The sequence below is a fragment of the Panthera leo genome, chromosome B3, assembly GCF_018350215.1.
Source record: "Panthera leo isolate Ple1 chromosome B3, P.leo_Ple1_pat1.1, whole genome shotgun sequence".
NCBI classification, from domain to species: Eukaryota; Metazoa; Chordata; class Mammalia; order Carnivora; family Felidae; genus Panthera; species Panthera leo.
In genome coordinates, this window is record NC_056684.1 from 114,103,352 (window position 1) to 114,122,998 (window position 19,647).

The window sequence follows — 19,647 nt, forward strand, 5'->3', positions numbered from 1 at the left end:
CTGGCAGACTGAGTGAGGCCTGCGTTCATGGGATTTTAGGAGATAATCCATTGAGCCTCAGGAGCCTCGCCCATCCGCAGAGCCTGTTGACGGACTGTTCTAGGATCAACAGAGGCTCCTTTTGGATGCCGTCTGGGGGACGTTCCCAAGTGGGCCACCTGGGGACTTTTTGCAGAGACCCACCTCTTTCCCAAGCTTGCGGCTCAGCCTGCCCCACTCCTAGGTGGCTTCACCAGCAGAGACTGAGAAAACCACTCATTATAACCAGGAAAACTGTCTTTGGAAAGAAAGCACGGGCATCATGGAACAAGAGAGCTTTCTTTAAGAGAGCTGTCTGCAAACTCCATCTGGATTGCCTCTGCCCTCGAGGGACACCCCAGCTTCCACGGTTACCTTTAGGAAGGAAGCAGACTCCTGGAACCCAGATTTGACGTTAGGGGAAAAAAGAAAAAAAAAAAAAAAGGTAGAAACCTCAAGACCTTGACCCATCTCTTTCACTCACTGCTTAACTCCCTCCCCCAGGCTGGCAGTCTCACCCTTTACAAGGTCCCTTTACAAAGAAGGGTTCAGTCATCCACCACCACCAGCCCAGGAGGTCACAGAGACCACGCAGGAAAGACCAATGTGGTAAGGCCTGAAGGACATAATCCCTGGGGTGGAAGGCAAGTGGGACTCTTGAGCGTGGGACCCAGGCTTACCCTAGCATCCCACTTTCTAGTTTTCTAGAAACTGTTTCTTCCGTGGCCACAAGAACGCCATCACCATGAGGGATTGAGGAGAGAGGTACTTAGCACCACCAGCTCCTAAAGAGACTGCCCAAAGGAGAGATTTGTTCTAGGGGAGGAAAAATTCATTCTCTGAGAAAAACAGAAATTGAAACACCATCAGAAAAACAACCGTAGGAGAGTCCTGGCCTCGGGCAGTTCCCGCAAGAGGAGATGGGCTGTTCCAGAACCCAAGAAGCAAAACCAGAGTGCCCCGGCCTTTCTGATGTTGGCAGAATTTGCACAAGGGGTGGAAGCGTAAATATCGTAAATGGGCTGAGAAAATATTCTGTAACACTAGGCAAAAGGATTACTTCTAAACACACACACAAAAAAGGGAGACTTCTAGAAATCTGCATTTGCCTTCCCTTGGTTTATATTTTCATGACTTACTTTAAGTTATATTATTATACAGCTTAACACAGAACAATCTGTTTGGCTTTATATTAGTAACTTTTTTTTTAAGTTATGGACTCTTATTCCTGGAGTACTAATAACTTAGCTATCCCAACTGAAACTCTGCTATCCCAGAGCCACACTGCTGTGCTAACACGCAGCATCGAACTCGCTGGTACAAGGTAGTTAATTAAGGTAACATCTAACACCCAAATGTGGCCAAATGACGCACAATGGCTCTGCCACCCACAAGCCACAGATTCACATGAATGCCACAAAAATGTCATCTGTGACCTTTTTAGTCGAGAATTCCCCAAATCTATCTAGAATTGCCCATTTCCTTCCTCCCACAGCCTAGCCTCTCCCTGTGCCTAAGTCAGCACCCAGCCCCAGTACCCCTGCCAGCCAGGCCCGCAGGCAAAGGCACGCAGCCTGCTCCCCGTCTCTGGTTCCCCCTGTGCTCCTCACCCCAGGCAGAGGACCAGGGCTAACTCGCTGTCCCCTCACAGGCTGACCTGTGACATCTCGAAACTGTCACACAAGCTGTGACCGCCTTCCTGATCTTTGCCGCACTTTCACTTGAGGACCCCTACTCCACCCTTAAGACCCCCAAGACCAGGTGCCTCCTGTTCAAGAAAGCCTCCGTGTGTGCAGCCCCGTAGCCCTCCCCCCCTGCCCGTCCCCTGCTCAGGCCCACAGCACAGCAGGCACTGACTAGACCGCAGCCATTGTTGGCTTCCAGGTTTCAGGGTTTCCCCAGATGGACCATAATCCTTCAAGGGCACAAATGGCTGTTTCCTTCCCTTAGGAGATTCACGATGTGACAAAAGCAAGCAAGGGGCCAAACGAAGAGATGCAAACGTCACCATCTACTCCTGAAAGCATCCAGAAACACCTGCAGCAGATCTAGCCTGTGCTTTACATGGCTGTTTCTCCAACATTCCCAATAGACCGTGAACTTTAAGGCACAAACTACATAAACAAAAATCTGCTGCTTTCTGTTGATTCTAAATCGACACGGGGGACGAGGAGGGCAAAGGAAAACTGAGAAAGAGTCAGAACCCAAACCAACATGTCAAACAGAAGTCGGTCCTCACCTGACGAGGAAAACCAACGACGCGCCCCTGTCTGGGTGTGTGGACGGCCACACGCGCGCGCACACGCGTGCACACACGTGCACACGTGTGCATGCATGTGTGTACCATCATATGGTGCATGCATGTATGTACTGAGCATGGGTTTCAGAATATGGCCCCCCACTGGCATCAGACACGGAGACAGCCAAGACACGAAGAGTGTGTGAGTCGGAATGAATCGTCCTTCTTCCAAGGAGAGGAGGGAGCTTCCCCTCCCCCTGGTCTGCTTGGCTCTAAGCAATTGCCTGAATCCTTAGAAGTGGTTACGGGCAACTCTAGGAGAGGCCGCCGACCCAGGACATGAGATGAACGCCACCGCCCCCCCGCCCCCAGCCCGACACTGGTGACCTTGTCCTCGAATGTGGACAAAAGGAGTGTGAAATGGTTGCAACAAGGATGAGAGGGAGGGAAGAGGGGCGTGGGGAGAGGTGGTATGAGATCTGGGAGGGAGAAAAGCAGGCTGCTAATGCACACGCACATACGCACACGCACGTGCACACACTCTCGCACACGCACGCACACACTCCCGTCCGAGCATTATCATCAGCCAGGACACAGGGAAGGCCAGTGTCGGCAGGCGTGAAGCCCAGGAGAGGACCCCTGGAGGGGCAGGGGACAGAGAGGAGGAACTGGAAAACCCCAGAGCAGAGAGCAGTCTAGCTACAGAGGCGGGCAAGCAGGCCCTCTGTGGTTATCAGGGCTGGGGGGGCCCACCAAGGAAGGGGACAGATGCTGCTCACAACCTGGCTGACAGGTGGGGGCTCAGAGGGGCCAGAAGAAGTTGACGAGAGAGCAGCAGCAGAGGTGGGACAGAGGGAAACAGGAGGAAGCAAGAGGCAGGCCGGAGAGGAGGTTGGAGGGGGCTGGGGATCCTGGGAGGGCCAGGACACCTGTGAGTCACGGAAGCCTCCACGAGGGGCAGCTCTCCCGTCTCAGTGCCAGTGAGGCCTGCAAGGAAGGCGAGGAGGGTTCTGGTGCCCGTCCAGCCAGGGGACGGGGTTGCTACAAGCCCACGTGCCTCTGTGTAACTTTTTAAAGGCACCTCTTCCCAAGGCATTCCTATTGGAAAACTGTCATACTGATCTGTTAGAGAATATTTTTACTGCCATCTGCAGGATTCCTTCTGTAACAAATATCCAAATCTCCATGGTCTATGGTGCACACATGGCAGGCTTGTGGAGTGCGCAACCTGCACCACGTCCATGGCAGGCCTGGTTGGGAAGGGCTCTGAGCCTCTGGCCTGGACACCAGGGAGAAGGCAGGAAGGCTTCTCCCTGCCCTGTCTGCTGGGTAATTTGAAAGAATGGTTGTGACTGAGCGGGAAGGAGAGAAAATGAAGGGGTCCTGAATGTTTAAGGGAATAGTTAGGAAGCATAGCCCAGAGCCATATCGCTTGGGATAAGGGCTCTTGACTCAGGGTCCAGGGAAGGAGCTGAGACCACGAGCTTCTTTCCCATCTGTGACCTCCACTAAGCCCAGTGTGCATGGTCAGAGACACAAGGGGCCATCCAGAGGCTGCGGCTCTCTGGCGTCTTCAACCGGCCAAGGTTCAGAGAGCACCCTGCCCTCCTACAAGAGGAGGAGGGGCTGCAGCCCCACGGACTGCTGCCGGAGCATCCAGGGAGGAAGGAAGAGGTGGGCGGAGGGCGGCAGGGAGAGCGGTCGAGGCCGAGGGAGAGCTCACCTTCTGCGCACCCAAGAAGGCGTGGCAGTGACATGAAACATTAGGTCACATGGCCTTCCCATCCTTAGCGTGCCTACACATCTGCACAGAGAAGGAGAAGAGGTTGAGAGGAGAAAGGGAGCAGCGGCACAGAATAAACCCAAACAGCCGTGGCGGACAGGGAGAATGCAAGACAGACGCACAGACAGCAGATGAGGGAACGGGCAGAGAGAGACGAAATGAGATGGTGGGAGGAGAGAAGGGTGAGGAGGTGGGGGGCACAGGCTGAGACAGGAAAGGGAGAGAGAGAGCAGAGGGGAAGGCTGGGCAGAGGTGGGAGGGGGGAGCGCCCCCATCATGCATTTGGAGACAGGTCACTCAGACTCCATGCGGAGGGTGGGAAATTGGCCTGAGCACATCCAACCTGATGTGACAGGTCCACGGCTCGACACCGTGAAGGCCCAGCCTGTGGTCCTGTCAACCTGCATGTTGTGTTTCCAGGGTCCTGCCTGTGAGTGGGGTCTGGGAGAGAGGCTTCTGCTGCCTGAGCTAAGCCTGGTAACAAAAATATTCAGCGCTCTTTAGTTGTGGTACCCTTGTGCAGTGTGCAACCCGCACAACTGGACTTTAAACTCAGGCCTCCCTGAGCAAAACTGGGCCGGGACATTTGAAGGGGCTCACAGCGGCCCACCTCCTCCCATCCCCCTCCAAGGGGCTGTGCCTATGTCTGTAAATACAGCATGCAGAGTGACCCCACATGTGGGTCCCCGGCAGGATACAGAAGGCATCAGGGCCCGAAAACAAAGCTGTGGACAGATTTGCTACATCATGCCCATGAGTGGGAGAAAGGTGGGGGCTTCACGACACCTTTGCAAAACAGGTCAGTGAGGACAGGAGACGCCTCCCTAATAGAAGCCCGGCTGCTGTGTTAAAAAGCCTGTGGCTTCAACAAAGGTGGGCGCGGAGGGACTGCTGCCTACTGCAGCTTCCAGGAGTCCAGAACCCCCAGGCTGATTCCACACATGCAGCTCTTCCTGCTCAAGCCAGCCCTCTGGGCCCCAGAAGGCGAGCTCGAGCCCAGTCCTCTCAGAGACTGCAGGGGAAGAGAAGAGGAACAGAGGGGCAGGGCGGGAGAGGAGCCGAGCGAGAGCAGCACGCCGCGTTGGCACCGGGAGCTAACTCTACCAGAGAGACGCGCCATCCAGACCCTGCTGCCAGGGAGAGGCGGGGGGGGCGGGGGCGCATGGTTTGGGTCCCGGCCCGAGGTGTGCTGCGCAAGGAAGGAGGGGAAGGGGGGGGCGGGTACCTTCTGGGCTCCAGAGAAGGCATGGTAGAAGCTGGACACGTAAGTCATGATGGCTTTCTCATCCGGTCGGGCGGTTCCGACGATGTCTGTCAAGAAAAATCTGGAGTTAAAAGCCAGCTGGCGAACACATGATGCACTTCCTGATGTGATGCGGAAAGAAGCTTGCAGAACCACCAAGTCTTCTGGCCCACAGGCTGAGCCTGAATCTCACCAGCTTCTGGACTCAGCTTCCTTCCGCTTACAGGAACATGAGAGGTAGAGGGAGGAGAGAAACAGTGACCCAAGGAAGCAAACAACAAACCCAGAATGAGGAACATTCCATGAGCAGCTGGCCCCGTCTGTGCAACAAGTTCCATGGCAGGAATAAAAAAGGGATGAAGGAAGGAGGGAAGTACTACAGATTGGAAAAGACATAAGAAATAGAACTAAACGCCATGTGCAGACCTTAACTGGATCCTGGTTAAAACAAACCAACTCTAGGGGCGCCTGGGTGGCTCAGTCGGTTAAGCGTCCGACTTCGGCTCAGGTCATGATCTCACGGTCCATGAGTTTGAGCCCTGCATCTGGCTCCGTGCTGACAGTGTGGAGCCTGCTTCGAATTCTCTCTCTCTCCCTCTCTCTCTGTCCCTCTTGCACTCTCTCTCTCTCAAAATAAATAAAAACTTGAAATTAAAAAAAGGAGTTGGACACTTAACCAACTGAGCCACCCAGGTGCCCTACATAAATATGATTTTTAAGGGAATTCTAAAGTATGTTTTATTTAAAATGAATTCTAAAGTATGTTTTATTTAAAATGAATTCTAAAGTATGTTTTATTTAAAATGCTGCTTAAAAAAAAACTAAGGGGTGCCCGGGTGGCTCAGTAGCTTAAGCATCTGACTTTAGCTCAGGTCATGATCTCACTGTTCAGGAGTTCAAGCCCCACGTCGGGCTCTGTGCTGACAGCTCAGAGCCTGGAGCCTGCTTCAGATTCTGTGTCTCCCTCTCTCGCTGCCCTGCTTGTGCTGTGTCTCTCTCTCTCAAAAATTAAAAAAAAATAAAAAATAAAATAATAAAACTCTAAAAAGAAACAGTCGGGGAAATTTGATTTTGAATTAGGCAGTCAATATATATCAAGGATTTACAGTCGCCTTCCTAGGCATGACATTTGTTTTATGGTTACGTAAGAATATTTTGAAGGTATGTGGGGGTGAAATGCTGTGATGTCTGGGATTTATTTGGTAATCTTCCAATGAAGAAAACAAAAGGGAAAAAAAGTGACAAAATCTAATTGTTTTATCTATATGCTGGGTAAATGGAAGTTCCTACACTATCCCCCTGCTTTTGCATATATTTGAAAACGGCCCCAGACACACATTGTCACAAACTATCACCTCTCCCTCCCATTCTCCTAAGGGCCCATTCATTCATCTTTCTAAAAAGTCACTTGTTTTTCTATAAATGCCAGTTGTCCCCTCCATTTCCCCTACCAGTTGGGTATGGATATAGACCCCAAACTCCTAACCACCCCATGAAGGACTCATCACCCAGAGCTCTCATGTGTATACATGTGTATACGATGCACTTGTTAAGAGATCTCTGTTTGCTTTTCCCCTGTTAATCCGTCTTTTGCCAGTCTCGTGTGCAGGATCCCAGCTGGACAGCCTAAGAGGGTAAGGGGAAAGATTTTTTCCCTTGGCTACAACAACAGAGGAACGCGGTGCCCCACCCCAGCACCCTCTACCTCAACTCCAAGACAGAGATGAGAACCATCTTTAGGCAGCTGATGCAGAAACGGCCTCAAAGCCCTTCTCAGCACCAGCTAGCCTCCCCTCCAAACCCCAGGGAAACGACGAATCCCCGGCGGCAGGTGACCCCCAGGCTCCCCAGATGAGGTCCCAGAGACCAGACCTCTTCTCTTCCCACCTCGGGCTGCCGGGCCCCACCCTTCCCGGGTGAGAAAAGGGCCAGAGGCACAGAGAGAGACGCCTTTACCTTCAGCATCCAGCATCTTGGGGATGTCCAGGTACTTCTCTGCCACATCAAAGGCTGTGTTCAGATTTGTGAGTGGGTCGTCCTAGAGGGAGAAGAGGATGAAGGCATATGAGAGGCCCAAGAAGTCACTGGTTACCCCCATGCAGGTGACCAAAGACTGGGGGGCAGAGGAGACTTCTGCAGTCCTCTCTCCCCCAAGGTGTGGTCCTCAAGGTGTAGCTCTGTGTGTACAAGGCTCGCTTCACCTCCGGGGCTTGTTGTGTGGGCGGTTAAAATGCCATCTTTCCCCCTCAAGCCTCAGTTTGTCAGAAACGGGATGGAGAATACTGGCCTACAGCCCAAGAAAGAACTGCTAGGAACTACACGCTGCGAGCAGAGCACTGGCCTGGGCATCGTCCTTCTTGGCTCCTGGCTTCAGTTCTGCCACCAGCCGGCGGGACTGGTATGTAACCCGACCTCAGCTTCCCCAGCTGTTTTTCAAGAGCTGGACTAGGCTCCCTCAAGCCCCTCTGGTGCTCACATTCCACAAAATCTGAGGGCACCTTCGCACAGCCACAACCTTTGACTATTCTGGCTTCTGCCGCCACATCCAGAAAACTCAACTGGGGACTGGCGAGGACGTGGCGAAATCAGAACCCGTGGGCACTGCTGGTGGGAATATATAATGGTGCGGCCCCTGTGGAACACAGTGTCCTCCAGAAGTGAAGCACAGGGTTCCTTGTAACCCAGCAGGCCCACTTCTGGGCATATCTCCCCAAGAATTGAAAGCGGGGACTCAAGCAGATGTGCGTACCCCCGGATTCACAGCAGCATTATTCACAAGAGCTAAACGGTGGAAATAACACAAAAGCCCACTGGCACATGAAGAGATAAACCAACTGTGCGATCCATACAACGGACTCTTACTCCGCCTGAAAAAGGAAGGAAGGAAATTCTGACACACGGCACAAGCAGGATGAACCTTGAACACATCGCGCTAAGTGAAATGAGCCAGACACAAATATCGTACGATGCCACTTACACGAGGCATCTAGAGTCAGATTCATAGAGTCAGAAGGTAGAGGCTGGGGGAGGGGGAGGGGAGAGTGATGGTTTAGCGGGTTCCGAGTTGGAGTTGTGCAAGATGGAGAGAGCCCTGGAGGCGGAGAGTGATGGTGACACAGTCAGGTGAATGCACTGTCACTACCCCATATGCCTCGACGCAGTTAAAGCTTTTAGATTATATGTGTTCTGCGTTTTTACGTATGTTACGTTTTATGTTATATACATTTTACCACAGTTAAAAGAATTTTTTTTGACGTGGGAAAACACACAACCCAGTGATGGGAGCTCCTTGCTGACCCTCCCCCCTCCACGTCTCAGTGCCCCCTGGTTTTGTCAGCCCAGGACCCCGTTTCCCCATTTGCTACGATGAGAATCACAAAGTTACAAAGAAATCAATACATTCCCTCCGGATACTTTCAGGAAGAAACTGCTTAAAATAGAGAAGGTGGAGTCCTTCTGGGAAAGCTTCTGACAGCTTCCAGAATGATTTAAAAACCACTGCCAAGCAGTGAAAGTCACTTCCGTCCAGGGCCTCAAGCAGTCCTGCACACCCGCCTGCCCCACTCGATTCCCAGGGACCGCCAGGCCCCCGTGCCCACCTAAGGCCACAGCAGGAAGAGCTTCCCAGTCAAGAGCCCATGGCTCTCCCCTGTGTCCCAATGCCAGCTGGCTCTGGCAACCTGTGCTTTCTGGAAAGCATCCACACTTCAGTGGGAGCAGGTCTGTGCTAGGATTTGGGCTGGATTTTACTGATGTTGCTGAATTAAGGAGAGGGGAGACACAGTGAAACAGGGAGAAAAGAAAAGACACACGGGGGTGGGTGGCTGGTTAGGTATCAGACCAAGGCCCCTAGACCCTCACCTCTGGAATGGCTGAGGCTCCTGGAGTCTGTGGAATGGGGGAAGGGACTATAGAGTCACAGCCAGCAGGACCTCACTTTGTATGGGGTGGCCAACAGCTCTGGATTAAGTGGCTGTCACCCCACGCTTGTCACCAAAGCACCCCATGCATGCTTGTCACCAAAGCACATCTGGCAAACAGTAAGGAGGTATGTGATGATGCCTCTTTTTTTTTAATTTTTTTTTTTTAACGTTTATTTATTTTTGAGACAGAGAGAGACAGAGCATGAATGGGGGAGGGTCAGAGAGAGAGGGAGACACAGAACCGGAAGCAGGCTCCAGGCTCTGAGCAGTCAGCACAGAGCCCGACGCGGGGCTTGAACTCACGGACCGCGAGATCGTGACCTGAGCCGAAGTCGGACGCTTAACCGACTGAGCCACCCAGGCGCCCCGATGATGCCTCTTAAAAATATTTCTTTTAACATTCATTCACTGAGAGACAGAGATAGAGCACGAGTCAGGGTGGGGCAGAGAGAGAGACAGAGAGAGAGAGGCACAGAGCCCAATGTGGAGCTCGAGCTCACCAACTGTGAGATGATGACCTGAGCCAAAGTTGGACGCTTAACCAACTGAGCCACCCAGGCGCCCCAGTACATGAGGGTGCCACTTAAAGCAAAAAATCACTGCTTCTAGGGTTTCTCGCCTCAGCTCTGTTTGATGTGGCCACACAGCGTTCAGGTAAGTTAGGGGGTTCTCAACCTGATTTTCTTCCTTGCAAGGCAGCTGACTTAGAGTGCAGGGACCCTCCTACCCATTAAGAGGGTAGCTGTCCAAAGCCACGTGCAGGAGCGGGGAGGCTTTCTCTCCTTCAGCGGGTGGGCCAAGACCCCAGCCTCAGGCTTTGGACCAACTTAGAGAAACTGGAGGGGGTGGGAGTCTGCTCCTTTCCTCCCCGACACCCTGGAAACGGAGGGATTGACACCGTCATGGAGTTCCCAGAGCAGCTCCCGTACCGGCAACATCCAGCCTTGCTTCTGGGGGCACAGACCAGATGGGGGTCTTCACGGAACACTGTGCTCTCCAAGTGTCAAGGTCAAGTGGAGAAATACAAGAAGAGCCATTCCTAGCAGCTGCCTTGTCAAGAGATTCACACACATGGACAGGTGACATTCCAACCCAAGGTCTAGATCATCAACTGGGGGTGTGGGGAGGGCTCCAGGGGTGGCCTCTTGGTGCTGGGATGGGCTGAGAGGGAAGTTGGTGAGTGAGGTCAGAGGGGTCCCAGACAGGCCTCTCCAAGGTCTTGGCCAGCCCAGACACCAGAACCACCTCGAGGTTAGAAACACAGCTCCCACGCCCTGGTCTGCTCCACAACACATACGTGTGCTCAGGAAAATCCACCAGCTTCATGTCAAGACCCTAAGTGAAATCAAGAAGCAGCTAAAGAAAATCCCCCACCCATGGGGCACCTGGGTGGCTCAGTCGGTTGAGCGTCCGACTCTTGGTTTCGGCTCAGGTCATGATCTCATGGTTCGTGGGTTCAAGTCCCGAGTCAGGCTCTGCACTGTCAGTGCAGAGGAACTCTCTCTCTCTCTCTCTTTCTCTGCCCTTCCCCTGCTCGTGCTCTCTCTCTTTCTCTCAAAATACATAGAGTTTAAAAAAAAGAAAAAAAGAAAATCGTCCAGCCAAATGTCAACAGTGACAGGAACCTGCGGGGACCGTCCAACAGCAACTCTCGGACACGGACGGGGGTAAAGGCCTCTAAGAATATGCAAACAGCTTAAATTTAAAATATTATATCCACTTTGCAAAACCCAGAAAATAGAAGGGGGAGATGCTGATTAGTGTTCCAATACCCCAGCAAAAGGCTGCAGGGGTTCAGACATTCTGTGAGCTGTTCGGGTCAGCAAGTACATGCGTGCTGTGCACAGAGGGTACCCCGGCGGCCCTCACAGGGAAGGTGTTTTTCTCTTTCTCTTGTAGGCTATCTCCTGGACTAGTCTAAGGAGACCAACCGCCCCCCTTACCATGGCCATGGACCCTCAGAATAAGGGCCCAGTCCTGCACTTCACCCCCACCCCCTGGCAGGGACCCAGCAAGAGGGCTCTGGCACCGAGAAGTCAGGGAAGCACACATACCTTCCGCAGCTTCCCATAGTCAATCAGCTCAGGCCGGTGTCGGTGGATCAAGGCACAGAAGCCGAGGCCATCCTTCCAGCTGCCCAAGGGAGAGAGAAGGGTGGGGGGCAAGCTGGTGAGTAGGGCCGGGCTCTAAGGGTAAATCTCTAAACAAGGACGTGGGGGTCCCCTCTCTTTTACCAGAGGTGAACCCACAGTGCTTCGGAGCAGGAGTGAGAAGACAGGATGGGAAGGCACACTCCTTCTGGCCACAATCCCAGGCTCTGGGGTCAAGATTCTGTGGGGCGCGGGACGTTCGCACACCTGTCATATCCAACTATCCTCTCCGCCAAGGTCTTTGTCCCTCCTGCTCTGTTCCAGTGCCCTAGGCTGGAACCTACAGGACACGCTCCTTGGGGAGCTCTCCAGCAGCTGGGGCGTCGACCCAAAGTGCGTACAAGCAGCCACATCAAAGGGTTTGCGGCACACCCTGAGATAGCAGCTTCTTCCCCAAGGACCCCTGCTCTGTTCTGGAGCTGAGGCTAACCCAGCCAAAGGGGCCTGGGGGAGCAGCTGATGCTCTGCAAGAGCCCCTCCGCCCCTGGCCACTCACCTTATGTGGAAGTTCTGGATGTTGACGTTTTTGTAAGGGGCGGTCTTTCTCTGACACCACAAGAGCAGCCCCTCCTTCGCGGAAGTCTCTGTGAGGAGGGAGATGAAGGACAGAGAGGTCATCGGGCTGGCTTGGTGGAGGGAGGGGTGTTGGTTCATGGGGAGGCCCCACCATGACCCCAGGGTCCGTACAAAGACCCCCTAGATGGCAACCCTGCTGCTTCCAGGCCATCAAGTCTATTTCCTTGACAAAGTCTGAGTAGCTATTTGAGAAACAAAGAAGCAAACTAGGCAGCTTTTCAGGGCTGGCCACGTTCCACATTCAAACACTGAGACAATGACCTTTCAAACTTTCAGGTCTCCCCCATCATTCCCTGTTATTCAAAGACATGGGAGCATTACAAAATCAATCAGCAAGCTGTATCAGGTCTATGTTTGATTGGTCTATGAAATCTGAAGTCCCAGAATCTCCAGACAGGGGTACATAGTACATAGGCCATGCAGAGTACACACAGCTATACGGGGCAAAAGCATTAGGATCATCTAAAACATAAAGTTGCCTTGTATTTAATGCACGGATTGACACCACTGCTGCACGTGTGAAGCAGACAGGTGCCTGTAAGATAAAGCAGGCAGGTATCTGAGGGGACCGCAGGAGCTCCCAACACAGAAGGGCTGCAAACGACACTGCCCCCACGTGTTCACATCTGTGAATTGCAGATACAGCACCCAGCAAAGAGGGTTCATGAATGATCTCCTTTCCTTTCAATTCACAAAATGGACTTTAAAATGACATTAAATGACTCCTGCAAAGATAATATTTCAAGCACAAGCAAACAATTAAAAAATCAGCAAAGCTAATGCTTCTACTCAGCTCCAGCTTTTCATCAGCTATATTACAAGATTAAAACAATGACAATTTAACCAGAGCCGACAAGGTCAGCCCCAAAGAATTAAACTAATCAGGGCGCCTGGATGGCTCAGTCAGTAAAGCATCCGACTTCCGCTCAGGTCATGCATGGTCTCATGGTTTATGAGTTTGAGCCCCGTGTCAGGGTCTTTGTTGACAGCTCAGAGCCTGGAGCCTGCTTCAGATGCTGTGTCTTCCTCTCTCTCTGCTCCTCCCCTACTCGTGCTATGTCTCTATCTCTCTCAAAAATAAATAAATGCTTAAAAAAAATCAAACTTATCAAGAAGGCAACTTGAAAATGGATTTATATCCATCATTACTAAAAAGAACCATGTTCGAAGTGACTATTGTGGACACATTTTTAGCCACTTCAGCCCTAAATACCAAGTATCTATAAATCAAACTTAGACCTGCACATGGCTGTATCATCATGTGTCAAACCAAGATTTCTATAAGCAAACAATTTAATCCACACTATTCTCATTAAAAAAATTACTTTGAATAAAAATCTTTATAAGATTCCTGGGCCATAGAGGCACCTGGGTGGCTCAGTTGGTTAAGCATCCAACTTGTGGTCTTGGCTCAGGTCATGATCTCACAGTTCGTGGGTTTGAGCCCCACAATGGGCTCTGTGCTGTGAGTGTGGAGCCTTCTTGGGATTCTCTCTCTCTCTCTCTCTCTCTCTCTCTCTCTCTCTCTCTCTCCCTCCCTCCCTCCCTCCCTCCTCTTCCCCTGCTTGTGATCTCTCTCTCAAAAATAAATAAAGATTAAAAAAAAAAAAAAGATTCCTGGCTGATAAAATGAATTTAAATTATAAATTTTAAAGTGTATTTTTTTAGTGATCTCTACACCCAATGTGGGGCTCAAACTCACAACCCCAGGATAAGAGTCACATGTTCCAATGACTGAGCCAGCCAGGCGCCCCATGAATAAAAAATATTTAAAAAATATTATCTCCGTGTCATCTTTTTGAGATTTGTTTTGGTATAGGTTTCATAATATGAATTCCAATACACAAATATAACTTATTACAAAATGAATACACGCATATCAGATATAAAGCTCAGAAACTGCTGGAGTGTGGAAAACCAAAAGTTCAGAGTTCCCAGCCCCAAACTATGGTGGCCTCTTAAAGATCTGCGAAGTGGCCACCAGAGGGTGCTGTGGGAGCAAAGTGGAGGACCTGGGGTCAACTCAGAATCCCAAGACACTCCCTCCACGCTGCTATCTCCCTACCTTTTTGGATTTAACAGCCCACAAACCAGGTGGGGTTTCCAGTTCCCCAGAGCAACCTCAGGCAGGCTTAGCGTCAGGGGGATTCCCCAGGGGCCAACATACCAGTGGAAACCAGAACCCCAATCAGTTCTTATTTCTCTACAGACTAGGAGGGAGGGCAGATAACAGCAAAGGGTCAGAAGCCCAAGATGTGGCCCATGATTAAGCCCCCATTGCCAGGGGTCAGGGAGTTCTCCAGGCTGAGTCCAGGAAAGAAGATGTGATGGCAAGGGCAGGGGAGTGGAGGGGGCTCAGGGACTAATGGAACAGAGCAGAAGACCCACCTTCCACAGAGATGTCCTGGATGGCGAAGCGGAGGATGATGGTCCAGATCATGCCCAGGGTCATTTTCACGTTCCCATCCACGATTTCTACAGAAATGGCATCAGGACATGTTAGGATGGCTCTTGGCAGGGACAGAGTTAAAATTCCCGGAGTGCCCACATCCATGGGTGTACCATGTAGTAAATCAAGGACCACACAGCTCCACTTCTAGGGAAAAGTGGGTATGGGTTTTTAAAGTACAACCAGGTACCACAGGTGACAGGAGAGAAATCTATTTGGAGGTGACCCTGAGCACAAGGCAGGTGTAATCAATTCCAATGGGGTACATTTGGGAAGGCAAGAAAGAAGGGACACGGTGTCTTCACCAGCCTGACAGAGAAAAGGGAGATGTTCCTAAATCATCGCAAATGTTCTGGCAATTCTGTGAGTCAGGGAAGTCTGGGCGATCACAGCTCTCAAAATAGCCACCCACACCCAAAAAGCCAGTGTCCACATCAGAAGGTAATCAACCCAACAAACATAGATCCCTAACCCTCACCTGCTTCCAGACCAGGAGACAGTAACCCGGCCCCATGGCAAGGTACTCTCAGCTAAGAGTTTGGCATCCAAAGAATATCTATTTTTTTTTTTTTTTCCAACCTGAAAAGCTAACTGTAGGACAAACCTACCAGAACCATGAGAAGGAGTAAGTTCCAGGAACTCCCGATATCCTGAGCCCATGTCCACTAGGGTCTGCTTCCCACAAACCCCTTAAACAAGAGTAGATTCCATTAAGGAGATGACATTCTAAGATTCTAACATCTTATCCCCTCCAAAGTGAGGGCAAAACTGCATGCTGCCATGTGACCAAGAAGGTACAGAGCAGTGTTGCTGCTCCCTGGCAGGGGGCGGGAGGTGGGGGGTAACTCTGTGGAGCCTGCATGGGGGGTGGGGTCTAGAAGGAACAGTGTCCACGTCGGACAGGGGACAGGATGTAACCCTTCCTGCTAACGACGGCTTTAAATGCCCTTCCCAGAGCCCCAGATACCCACGGGACACAGACCCGAGTCGGAGAACCTGGGTTAGAGACAGACAACTGAGTAGCATACCACCATCTTCTTTAACAGGTAAGAGAACCAGCCAGCTCTTTGCAGAGCATGCTGGGGGGGGGGGGGGGGGGGGGGGAAGTAGAGGCAGTTAATCAGTCAGGAGTCAGTTCATAAAGATTTGGTTTTTTAAAAATGCCTTTTCACTAGTGACTTCCAATGGTTTCGTATCTGTAAACTTTAAAGAGTTTATACAGGGAGAGCACCTGGGTGGCTCAGTCGGTTGAACGTCCGACTTTGGCTCAGGTCATGATCTCCCGGTTTGTGAGTTCGAGCCCCACATCGGGCTCTGTGCTGACAGCACGGAGCCCACTTTGGAGCCTCTGTCTCCCTCTCTCTCTGCCCATCCCCTGCTTGCGCTATCTCAAAAATAAATAAAACATTACAAATAAATTTAAAAATTTTTTTAATTTAAAAAATAAAAGTTTATATAAATTGATAAGGAAAAAATCTAAATTCACAATAGGCAAAAAACATGAATAAATACTTCACAAAATATGAAATATAACCAATTTATAACCATGTTCCTTCTCCCTGTAATTAAAGAAGATAACGTTTGGGGCGCCTGGGTGGCGCAGTCGGTTAAGCGTCCGACTTCAGCCAGGTCACGATCTCGCGGTCCGTGAGTTCGAGCCCCGCATCAGGCTCTGGGCTGATGGCTCGGAGCCTGGAGCCTGTTTCCGATTCTGTGTCTCCCTCTCTCTCTGCCCCTCCCCCGTTCATGCTCTGTCTCTCTCTGTCCCAAAAATAAATAAAAAACGTTGAAAAAAAAATTTAAAAAAAAAAAAAGAAGATAACGTTTTCCCAGCTACTAAATTAGCAAAGTTAAAAAACAAGGAACACACACCATGATGGTAACAAAGCTACCACACTGTGGCTAGAAGTATAAACTGGTTGAAAAAACACTTTCTGGGAAATAATTTGGCAACAGGATCAAGCACCTTGAAGTTGTTCGACTTTTTCACGGTGAAATCCACCTTTAGGAATCTGTCCCTAGCCAATGATCTGAAATGCAGAGTAAGGTTACTGCATAAAGGAGTTTGTCATAGGGTCATTTATCATGGCCCCAAGTTGGAAACTTCAAGAATATACCAAGTTCGAGGTGTGACTGAGTAAATCCCCAGCCCCTGGCACCCCCATGCTCAGAACCTCCATAGCTTCTCACCTTACTCGGAGTCAAAGCCAGTGGCCAGTGAGGCCCTCATGGTCCCCCCATCTCCTCCAGTCACATGGCCCCCATGTGACTTGTCCCTCACCTCCCTCCCATCTCCACTGCATCTTCTCCTAGAAACCTCCCACCTTACTCCCTGCTTGGTTTTTCTCCTTCTGACGCATGTATGTGTGTATTTTCTCTATTCCCCTTCCAGAACATAAGCTCCAAGGGGGGAATAATCTTTCTGTTTTGCATCGCTGCTTAGAGCCCAGCATGGTGCCTGGCACAGAGAAAGCCCTCCATCAACATTTGCTGAATGAATGAATGAGTGAATGAATGAATGAATACTGGAAGTCACTACACACATGTGGGTGAATGGGTGGCGGTCACCCAGGCCTGGGGCTGGGAGAACATAACCACACTCAAGCTCTTCCAGGGCAGGACCCAGGCAGGTCTGGGACAGAGCACAGCTGGGCTCAACAATTAACACAGCCACTAAATACTACATTCACGACTTTTTAATGACTTGGAGAAATCTTTGTAATATGGAAAGTGGAAAAAGCAAGTATGAAATTTCAGGGACGGTGTTTCAAATACAGGGGGCATTTTTTTAAAGCCTAGAAGAGGCTCCGGTGGTAACAGGGCCACGTGACCTTCCCATCGGAAGACAGGCCGCTACATGGGTTCCCGCCTCTGCCCCAACCGTGAAGGCCAAACACCCGTGCCTCCTGCTGGCCCGGAGCTCAGCACCCTCCCAGCACTAAGGGAGACAAGCTCAGGGAGACAGAGTGCCTTCTTTCTTGGGTTTTGCCTGCTTACTCCTCTCTCCCTCCTTCCCCTAGAAACCCCCAGGGAGTTTTGCTCCCTGAATTCTCATACCAGATCCTCCGGGAAAGAGGAGAGCCAAGTACAGGCAAAAAGGGGGGGGGGGGTGTTACCACCCCATGCACCACCCCAGCCTCAGGGCCCACTGGCTCCCTGTCCCACCCCCAGAGAACAGCCCTCCCCAGAGGACCGCCAGAACAAACCCTTTTCCCAGGCATCTGTATGTTTGGAGCAGGGACACCCCATCTCACCAGCAGGGGGCTACCACGCATGCTGGGTCCAAAAGGAGGGTCCCAAGGCCACCACTGGGCCCTGTGGACAAAACCACAATGACAGACTACAGTGTGTGCCACGGGTGTGGGAAGAAGCGGCATGTTTCTGAATTTCTGGTCTACGGCCAGCCAAGGAGCTGCTCGCATCCTGCATTTACCCCCTGCCCCCACTCCAGGGATGCGGTCGCCTGCACACGATTCAGAGGGCAGAATGAAGACGTTCCACCTCACAGAAACTAGACCTGGATGTCACCACCTCCCAGACCGATGCTTTAGTTACTGCACCCACTACCCCCTCCACCGTGAGGACACGTGAGAGATCATCAAGAGCACCGCCAGGCTCTTGGCCCCCAAAGCCATCAAGCTTTCCCTGCCCAAAGATCTTAACATAAATCCTTCCGGGTCCTCTCACCTGCTTAAAATCCCAACCACTCACCTAGGACAAGCCTCAACTCTATGAAGTCTGGACACTAAACCAAGTCTGGTAAAGGAAACCGTGAGGACCTATCCTAATCCCTCCGGGATGTACGGAAGTTCCCTGCCTTCGGCCTCCATCTGAACACCTTCAGGGACAGGGGCCATATGCCCCCCCCCCGCCGGAGAGCACCCATTCCATTCCCGTGGGTTCTGCCCATTATGCAGAATCAGCCTGCCCAGGGAGGCTCCCGGGCCTGGTTCTGCCCTTCAGGGCTCGGCCAGAGTCTAGTCCTTGCACCACATGATAGTTCTTTAAAGGTCTTGCCCACGCCAGGCCTGCTCCCCTTGGCCCAGAATGGCTCCTCAGGGCAACCAGCAACACCTCCCCCCACCCCAGCCCAGCCCCCAGGAGAGCTCATTCCAGGTGATCCCCTCCACCGCGTTTTGTTATATAGTCTACAGCGGTAAACTTCATTTCATTAAAATAAACAAAGCCCACGTGTGGCCTCGTCCAGTGTCCTGGCACCACAGGGCAGCCATCACAGCATGATCTCAGTGCTCACCATGAAACGGGAGAGAGGATTTCAAAGCGGAAGGCTCAGCCTGAAGCCCTGACTCCTGCAGGCAGAGAGAAGGTAAGGATGATCTCATTTTAAAGGACCCTTTAAAAAATCTTTAGAGGAGGGGCGCCTGGGTGGCTCAGTCAGTTAAGTGTCCAGCTTCCAGCCTGCGTCATGATCTCATGGTTCACAGGTTCGAGCCCAGCATCTTGTTCCAGATGGCTGATGGCATGGAGCCTACTTGAAATTCTCTCTCTCCCTCTCTCTGCCCCTCCCCTGCTCGGGTGTGCTCTCTCTCAAATAAATAAACTTTAAAAAATAATAATAAAAATCTTTAGAGGAGTGAGCCCATGTGAAAAAAATTGGTAACTGTGGCCAGCTTGGTTAACAGACTTCTGGGAAGGCCAGAGGTGCTGGGTGGAGTTTGAGCCAGTGTCTGTCTTTGCTCTCCACCCCCTGCTGGGGGGAGCACAGCCAACCTGACCCGCCATTTGGTCGCCGATGGGACAGTCCTATCCTTGGCCCCCGCTTGGGACTCCAAGGGTGTCCGGAGTGACAGGAAGAAGTTCAGACCTCAGCTCTGGAGCCCGAACCCCTGGGTTCAAAACCCTAGCAACGTTTGTAAGCTTCTGTTGCCTTGACTGTAAAATGTGGCCAGTGATACCCACCCTACAGGCCTGCCCTCAGGTCAAAGGGGATATCCCATGCAAAGCATCCTGTCCAACCAGGCAAAGAGCCAGAACCAAGCGCTATTCCCTCCCATCTGCCCTTTCCCTCCTCCCCTTTGGACTTCAGAGTTAAAAAAAAAAAAAACCAAACATTTTTTTTGTTGTTGTTAGATAGCTGTTAAATTTTTCTTTCTAAAAATCTGGATTTCTGGCTTCTTTTAAAACACTGAAAGATGTGGCGATGCTGGAACCCACATTCCCGGAGAGCAACAAACAATTAGAGATGCATGGCAGGTGCCCCGCTTAGAAGGACATGCTCTCCCAGTTCTCCACAATCCCCACCCAT

At 51.4% G+C, this 19,647-nt stretch overlaps 1 protein-coding gene across 4 annotated transcripts in view; it reads right to left on the minus strand.

The window, feature by feature from the left end:
• The window catches only part of ACTN1 (actinin alpha 1), a 95,911-nt gene that overhangs the window by 19,047 nt on the left and 57,217 nt on the right, over positions 1 to 19,647 (minus strand). For all 4 annotated transcript variants that reach the window (XM_042943596.1, XM_042943598.1, XM_042943595.1 and 1 more), the window contains exons 4-8: positions 14,321 to 14,407; positions 11,853 to 11,940; positions 11,261 to 11,339; positions 7,240 to 7,321; positions 5,266 to 5,351 (exon numbers count right to left, since the gene is read on the minus strand). In XM_042943596.1, coding sequence (XP_042799530.1) covers positions 5,266 to 5,351; positions 7,240 to 7,321; positions 11,261 to 11,339; positions 11,853 to 11,940; positions 14,321 to 14,407 — 422 coding nt within the window. The remainder of the gene's footprint in view (positions 1 to 5,265; positions 5,352 to 7,239; positions 7,322 to 11,260; positions 11,340 to 11,852; positions 11,941 to 14,320; positions 14,408 to 19,647) is intronic.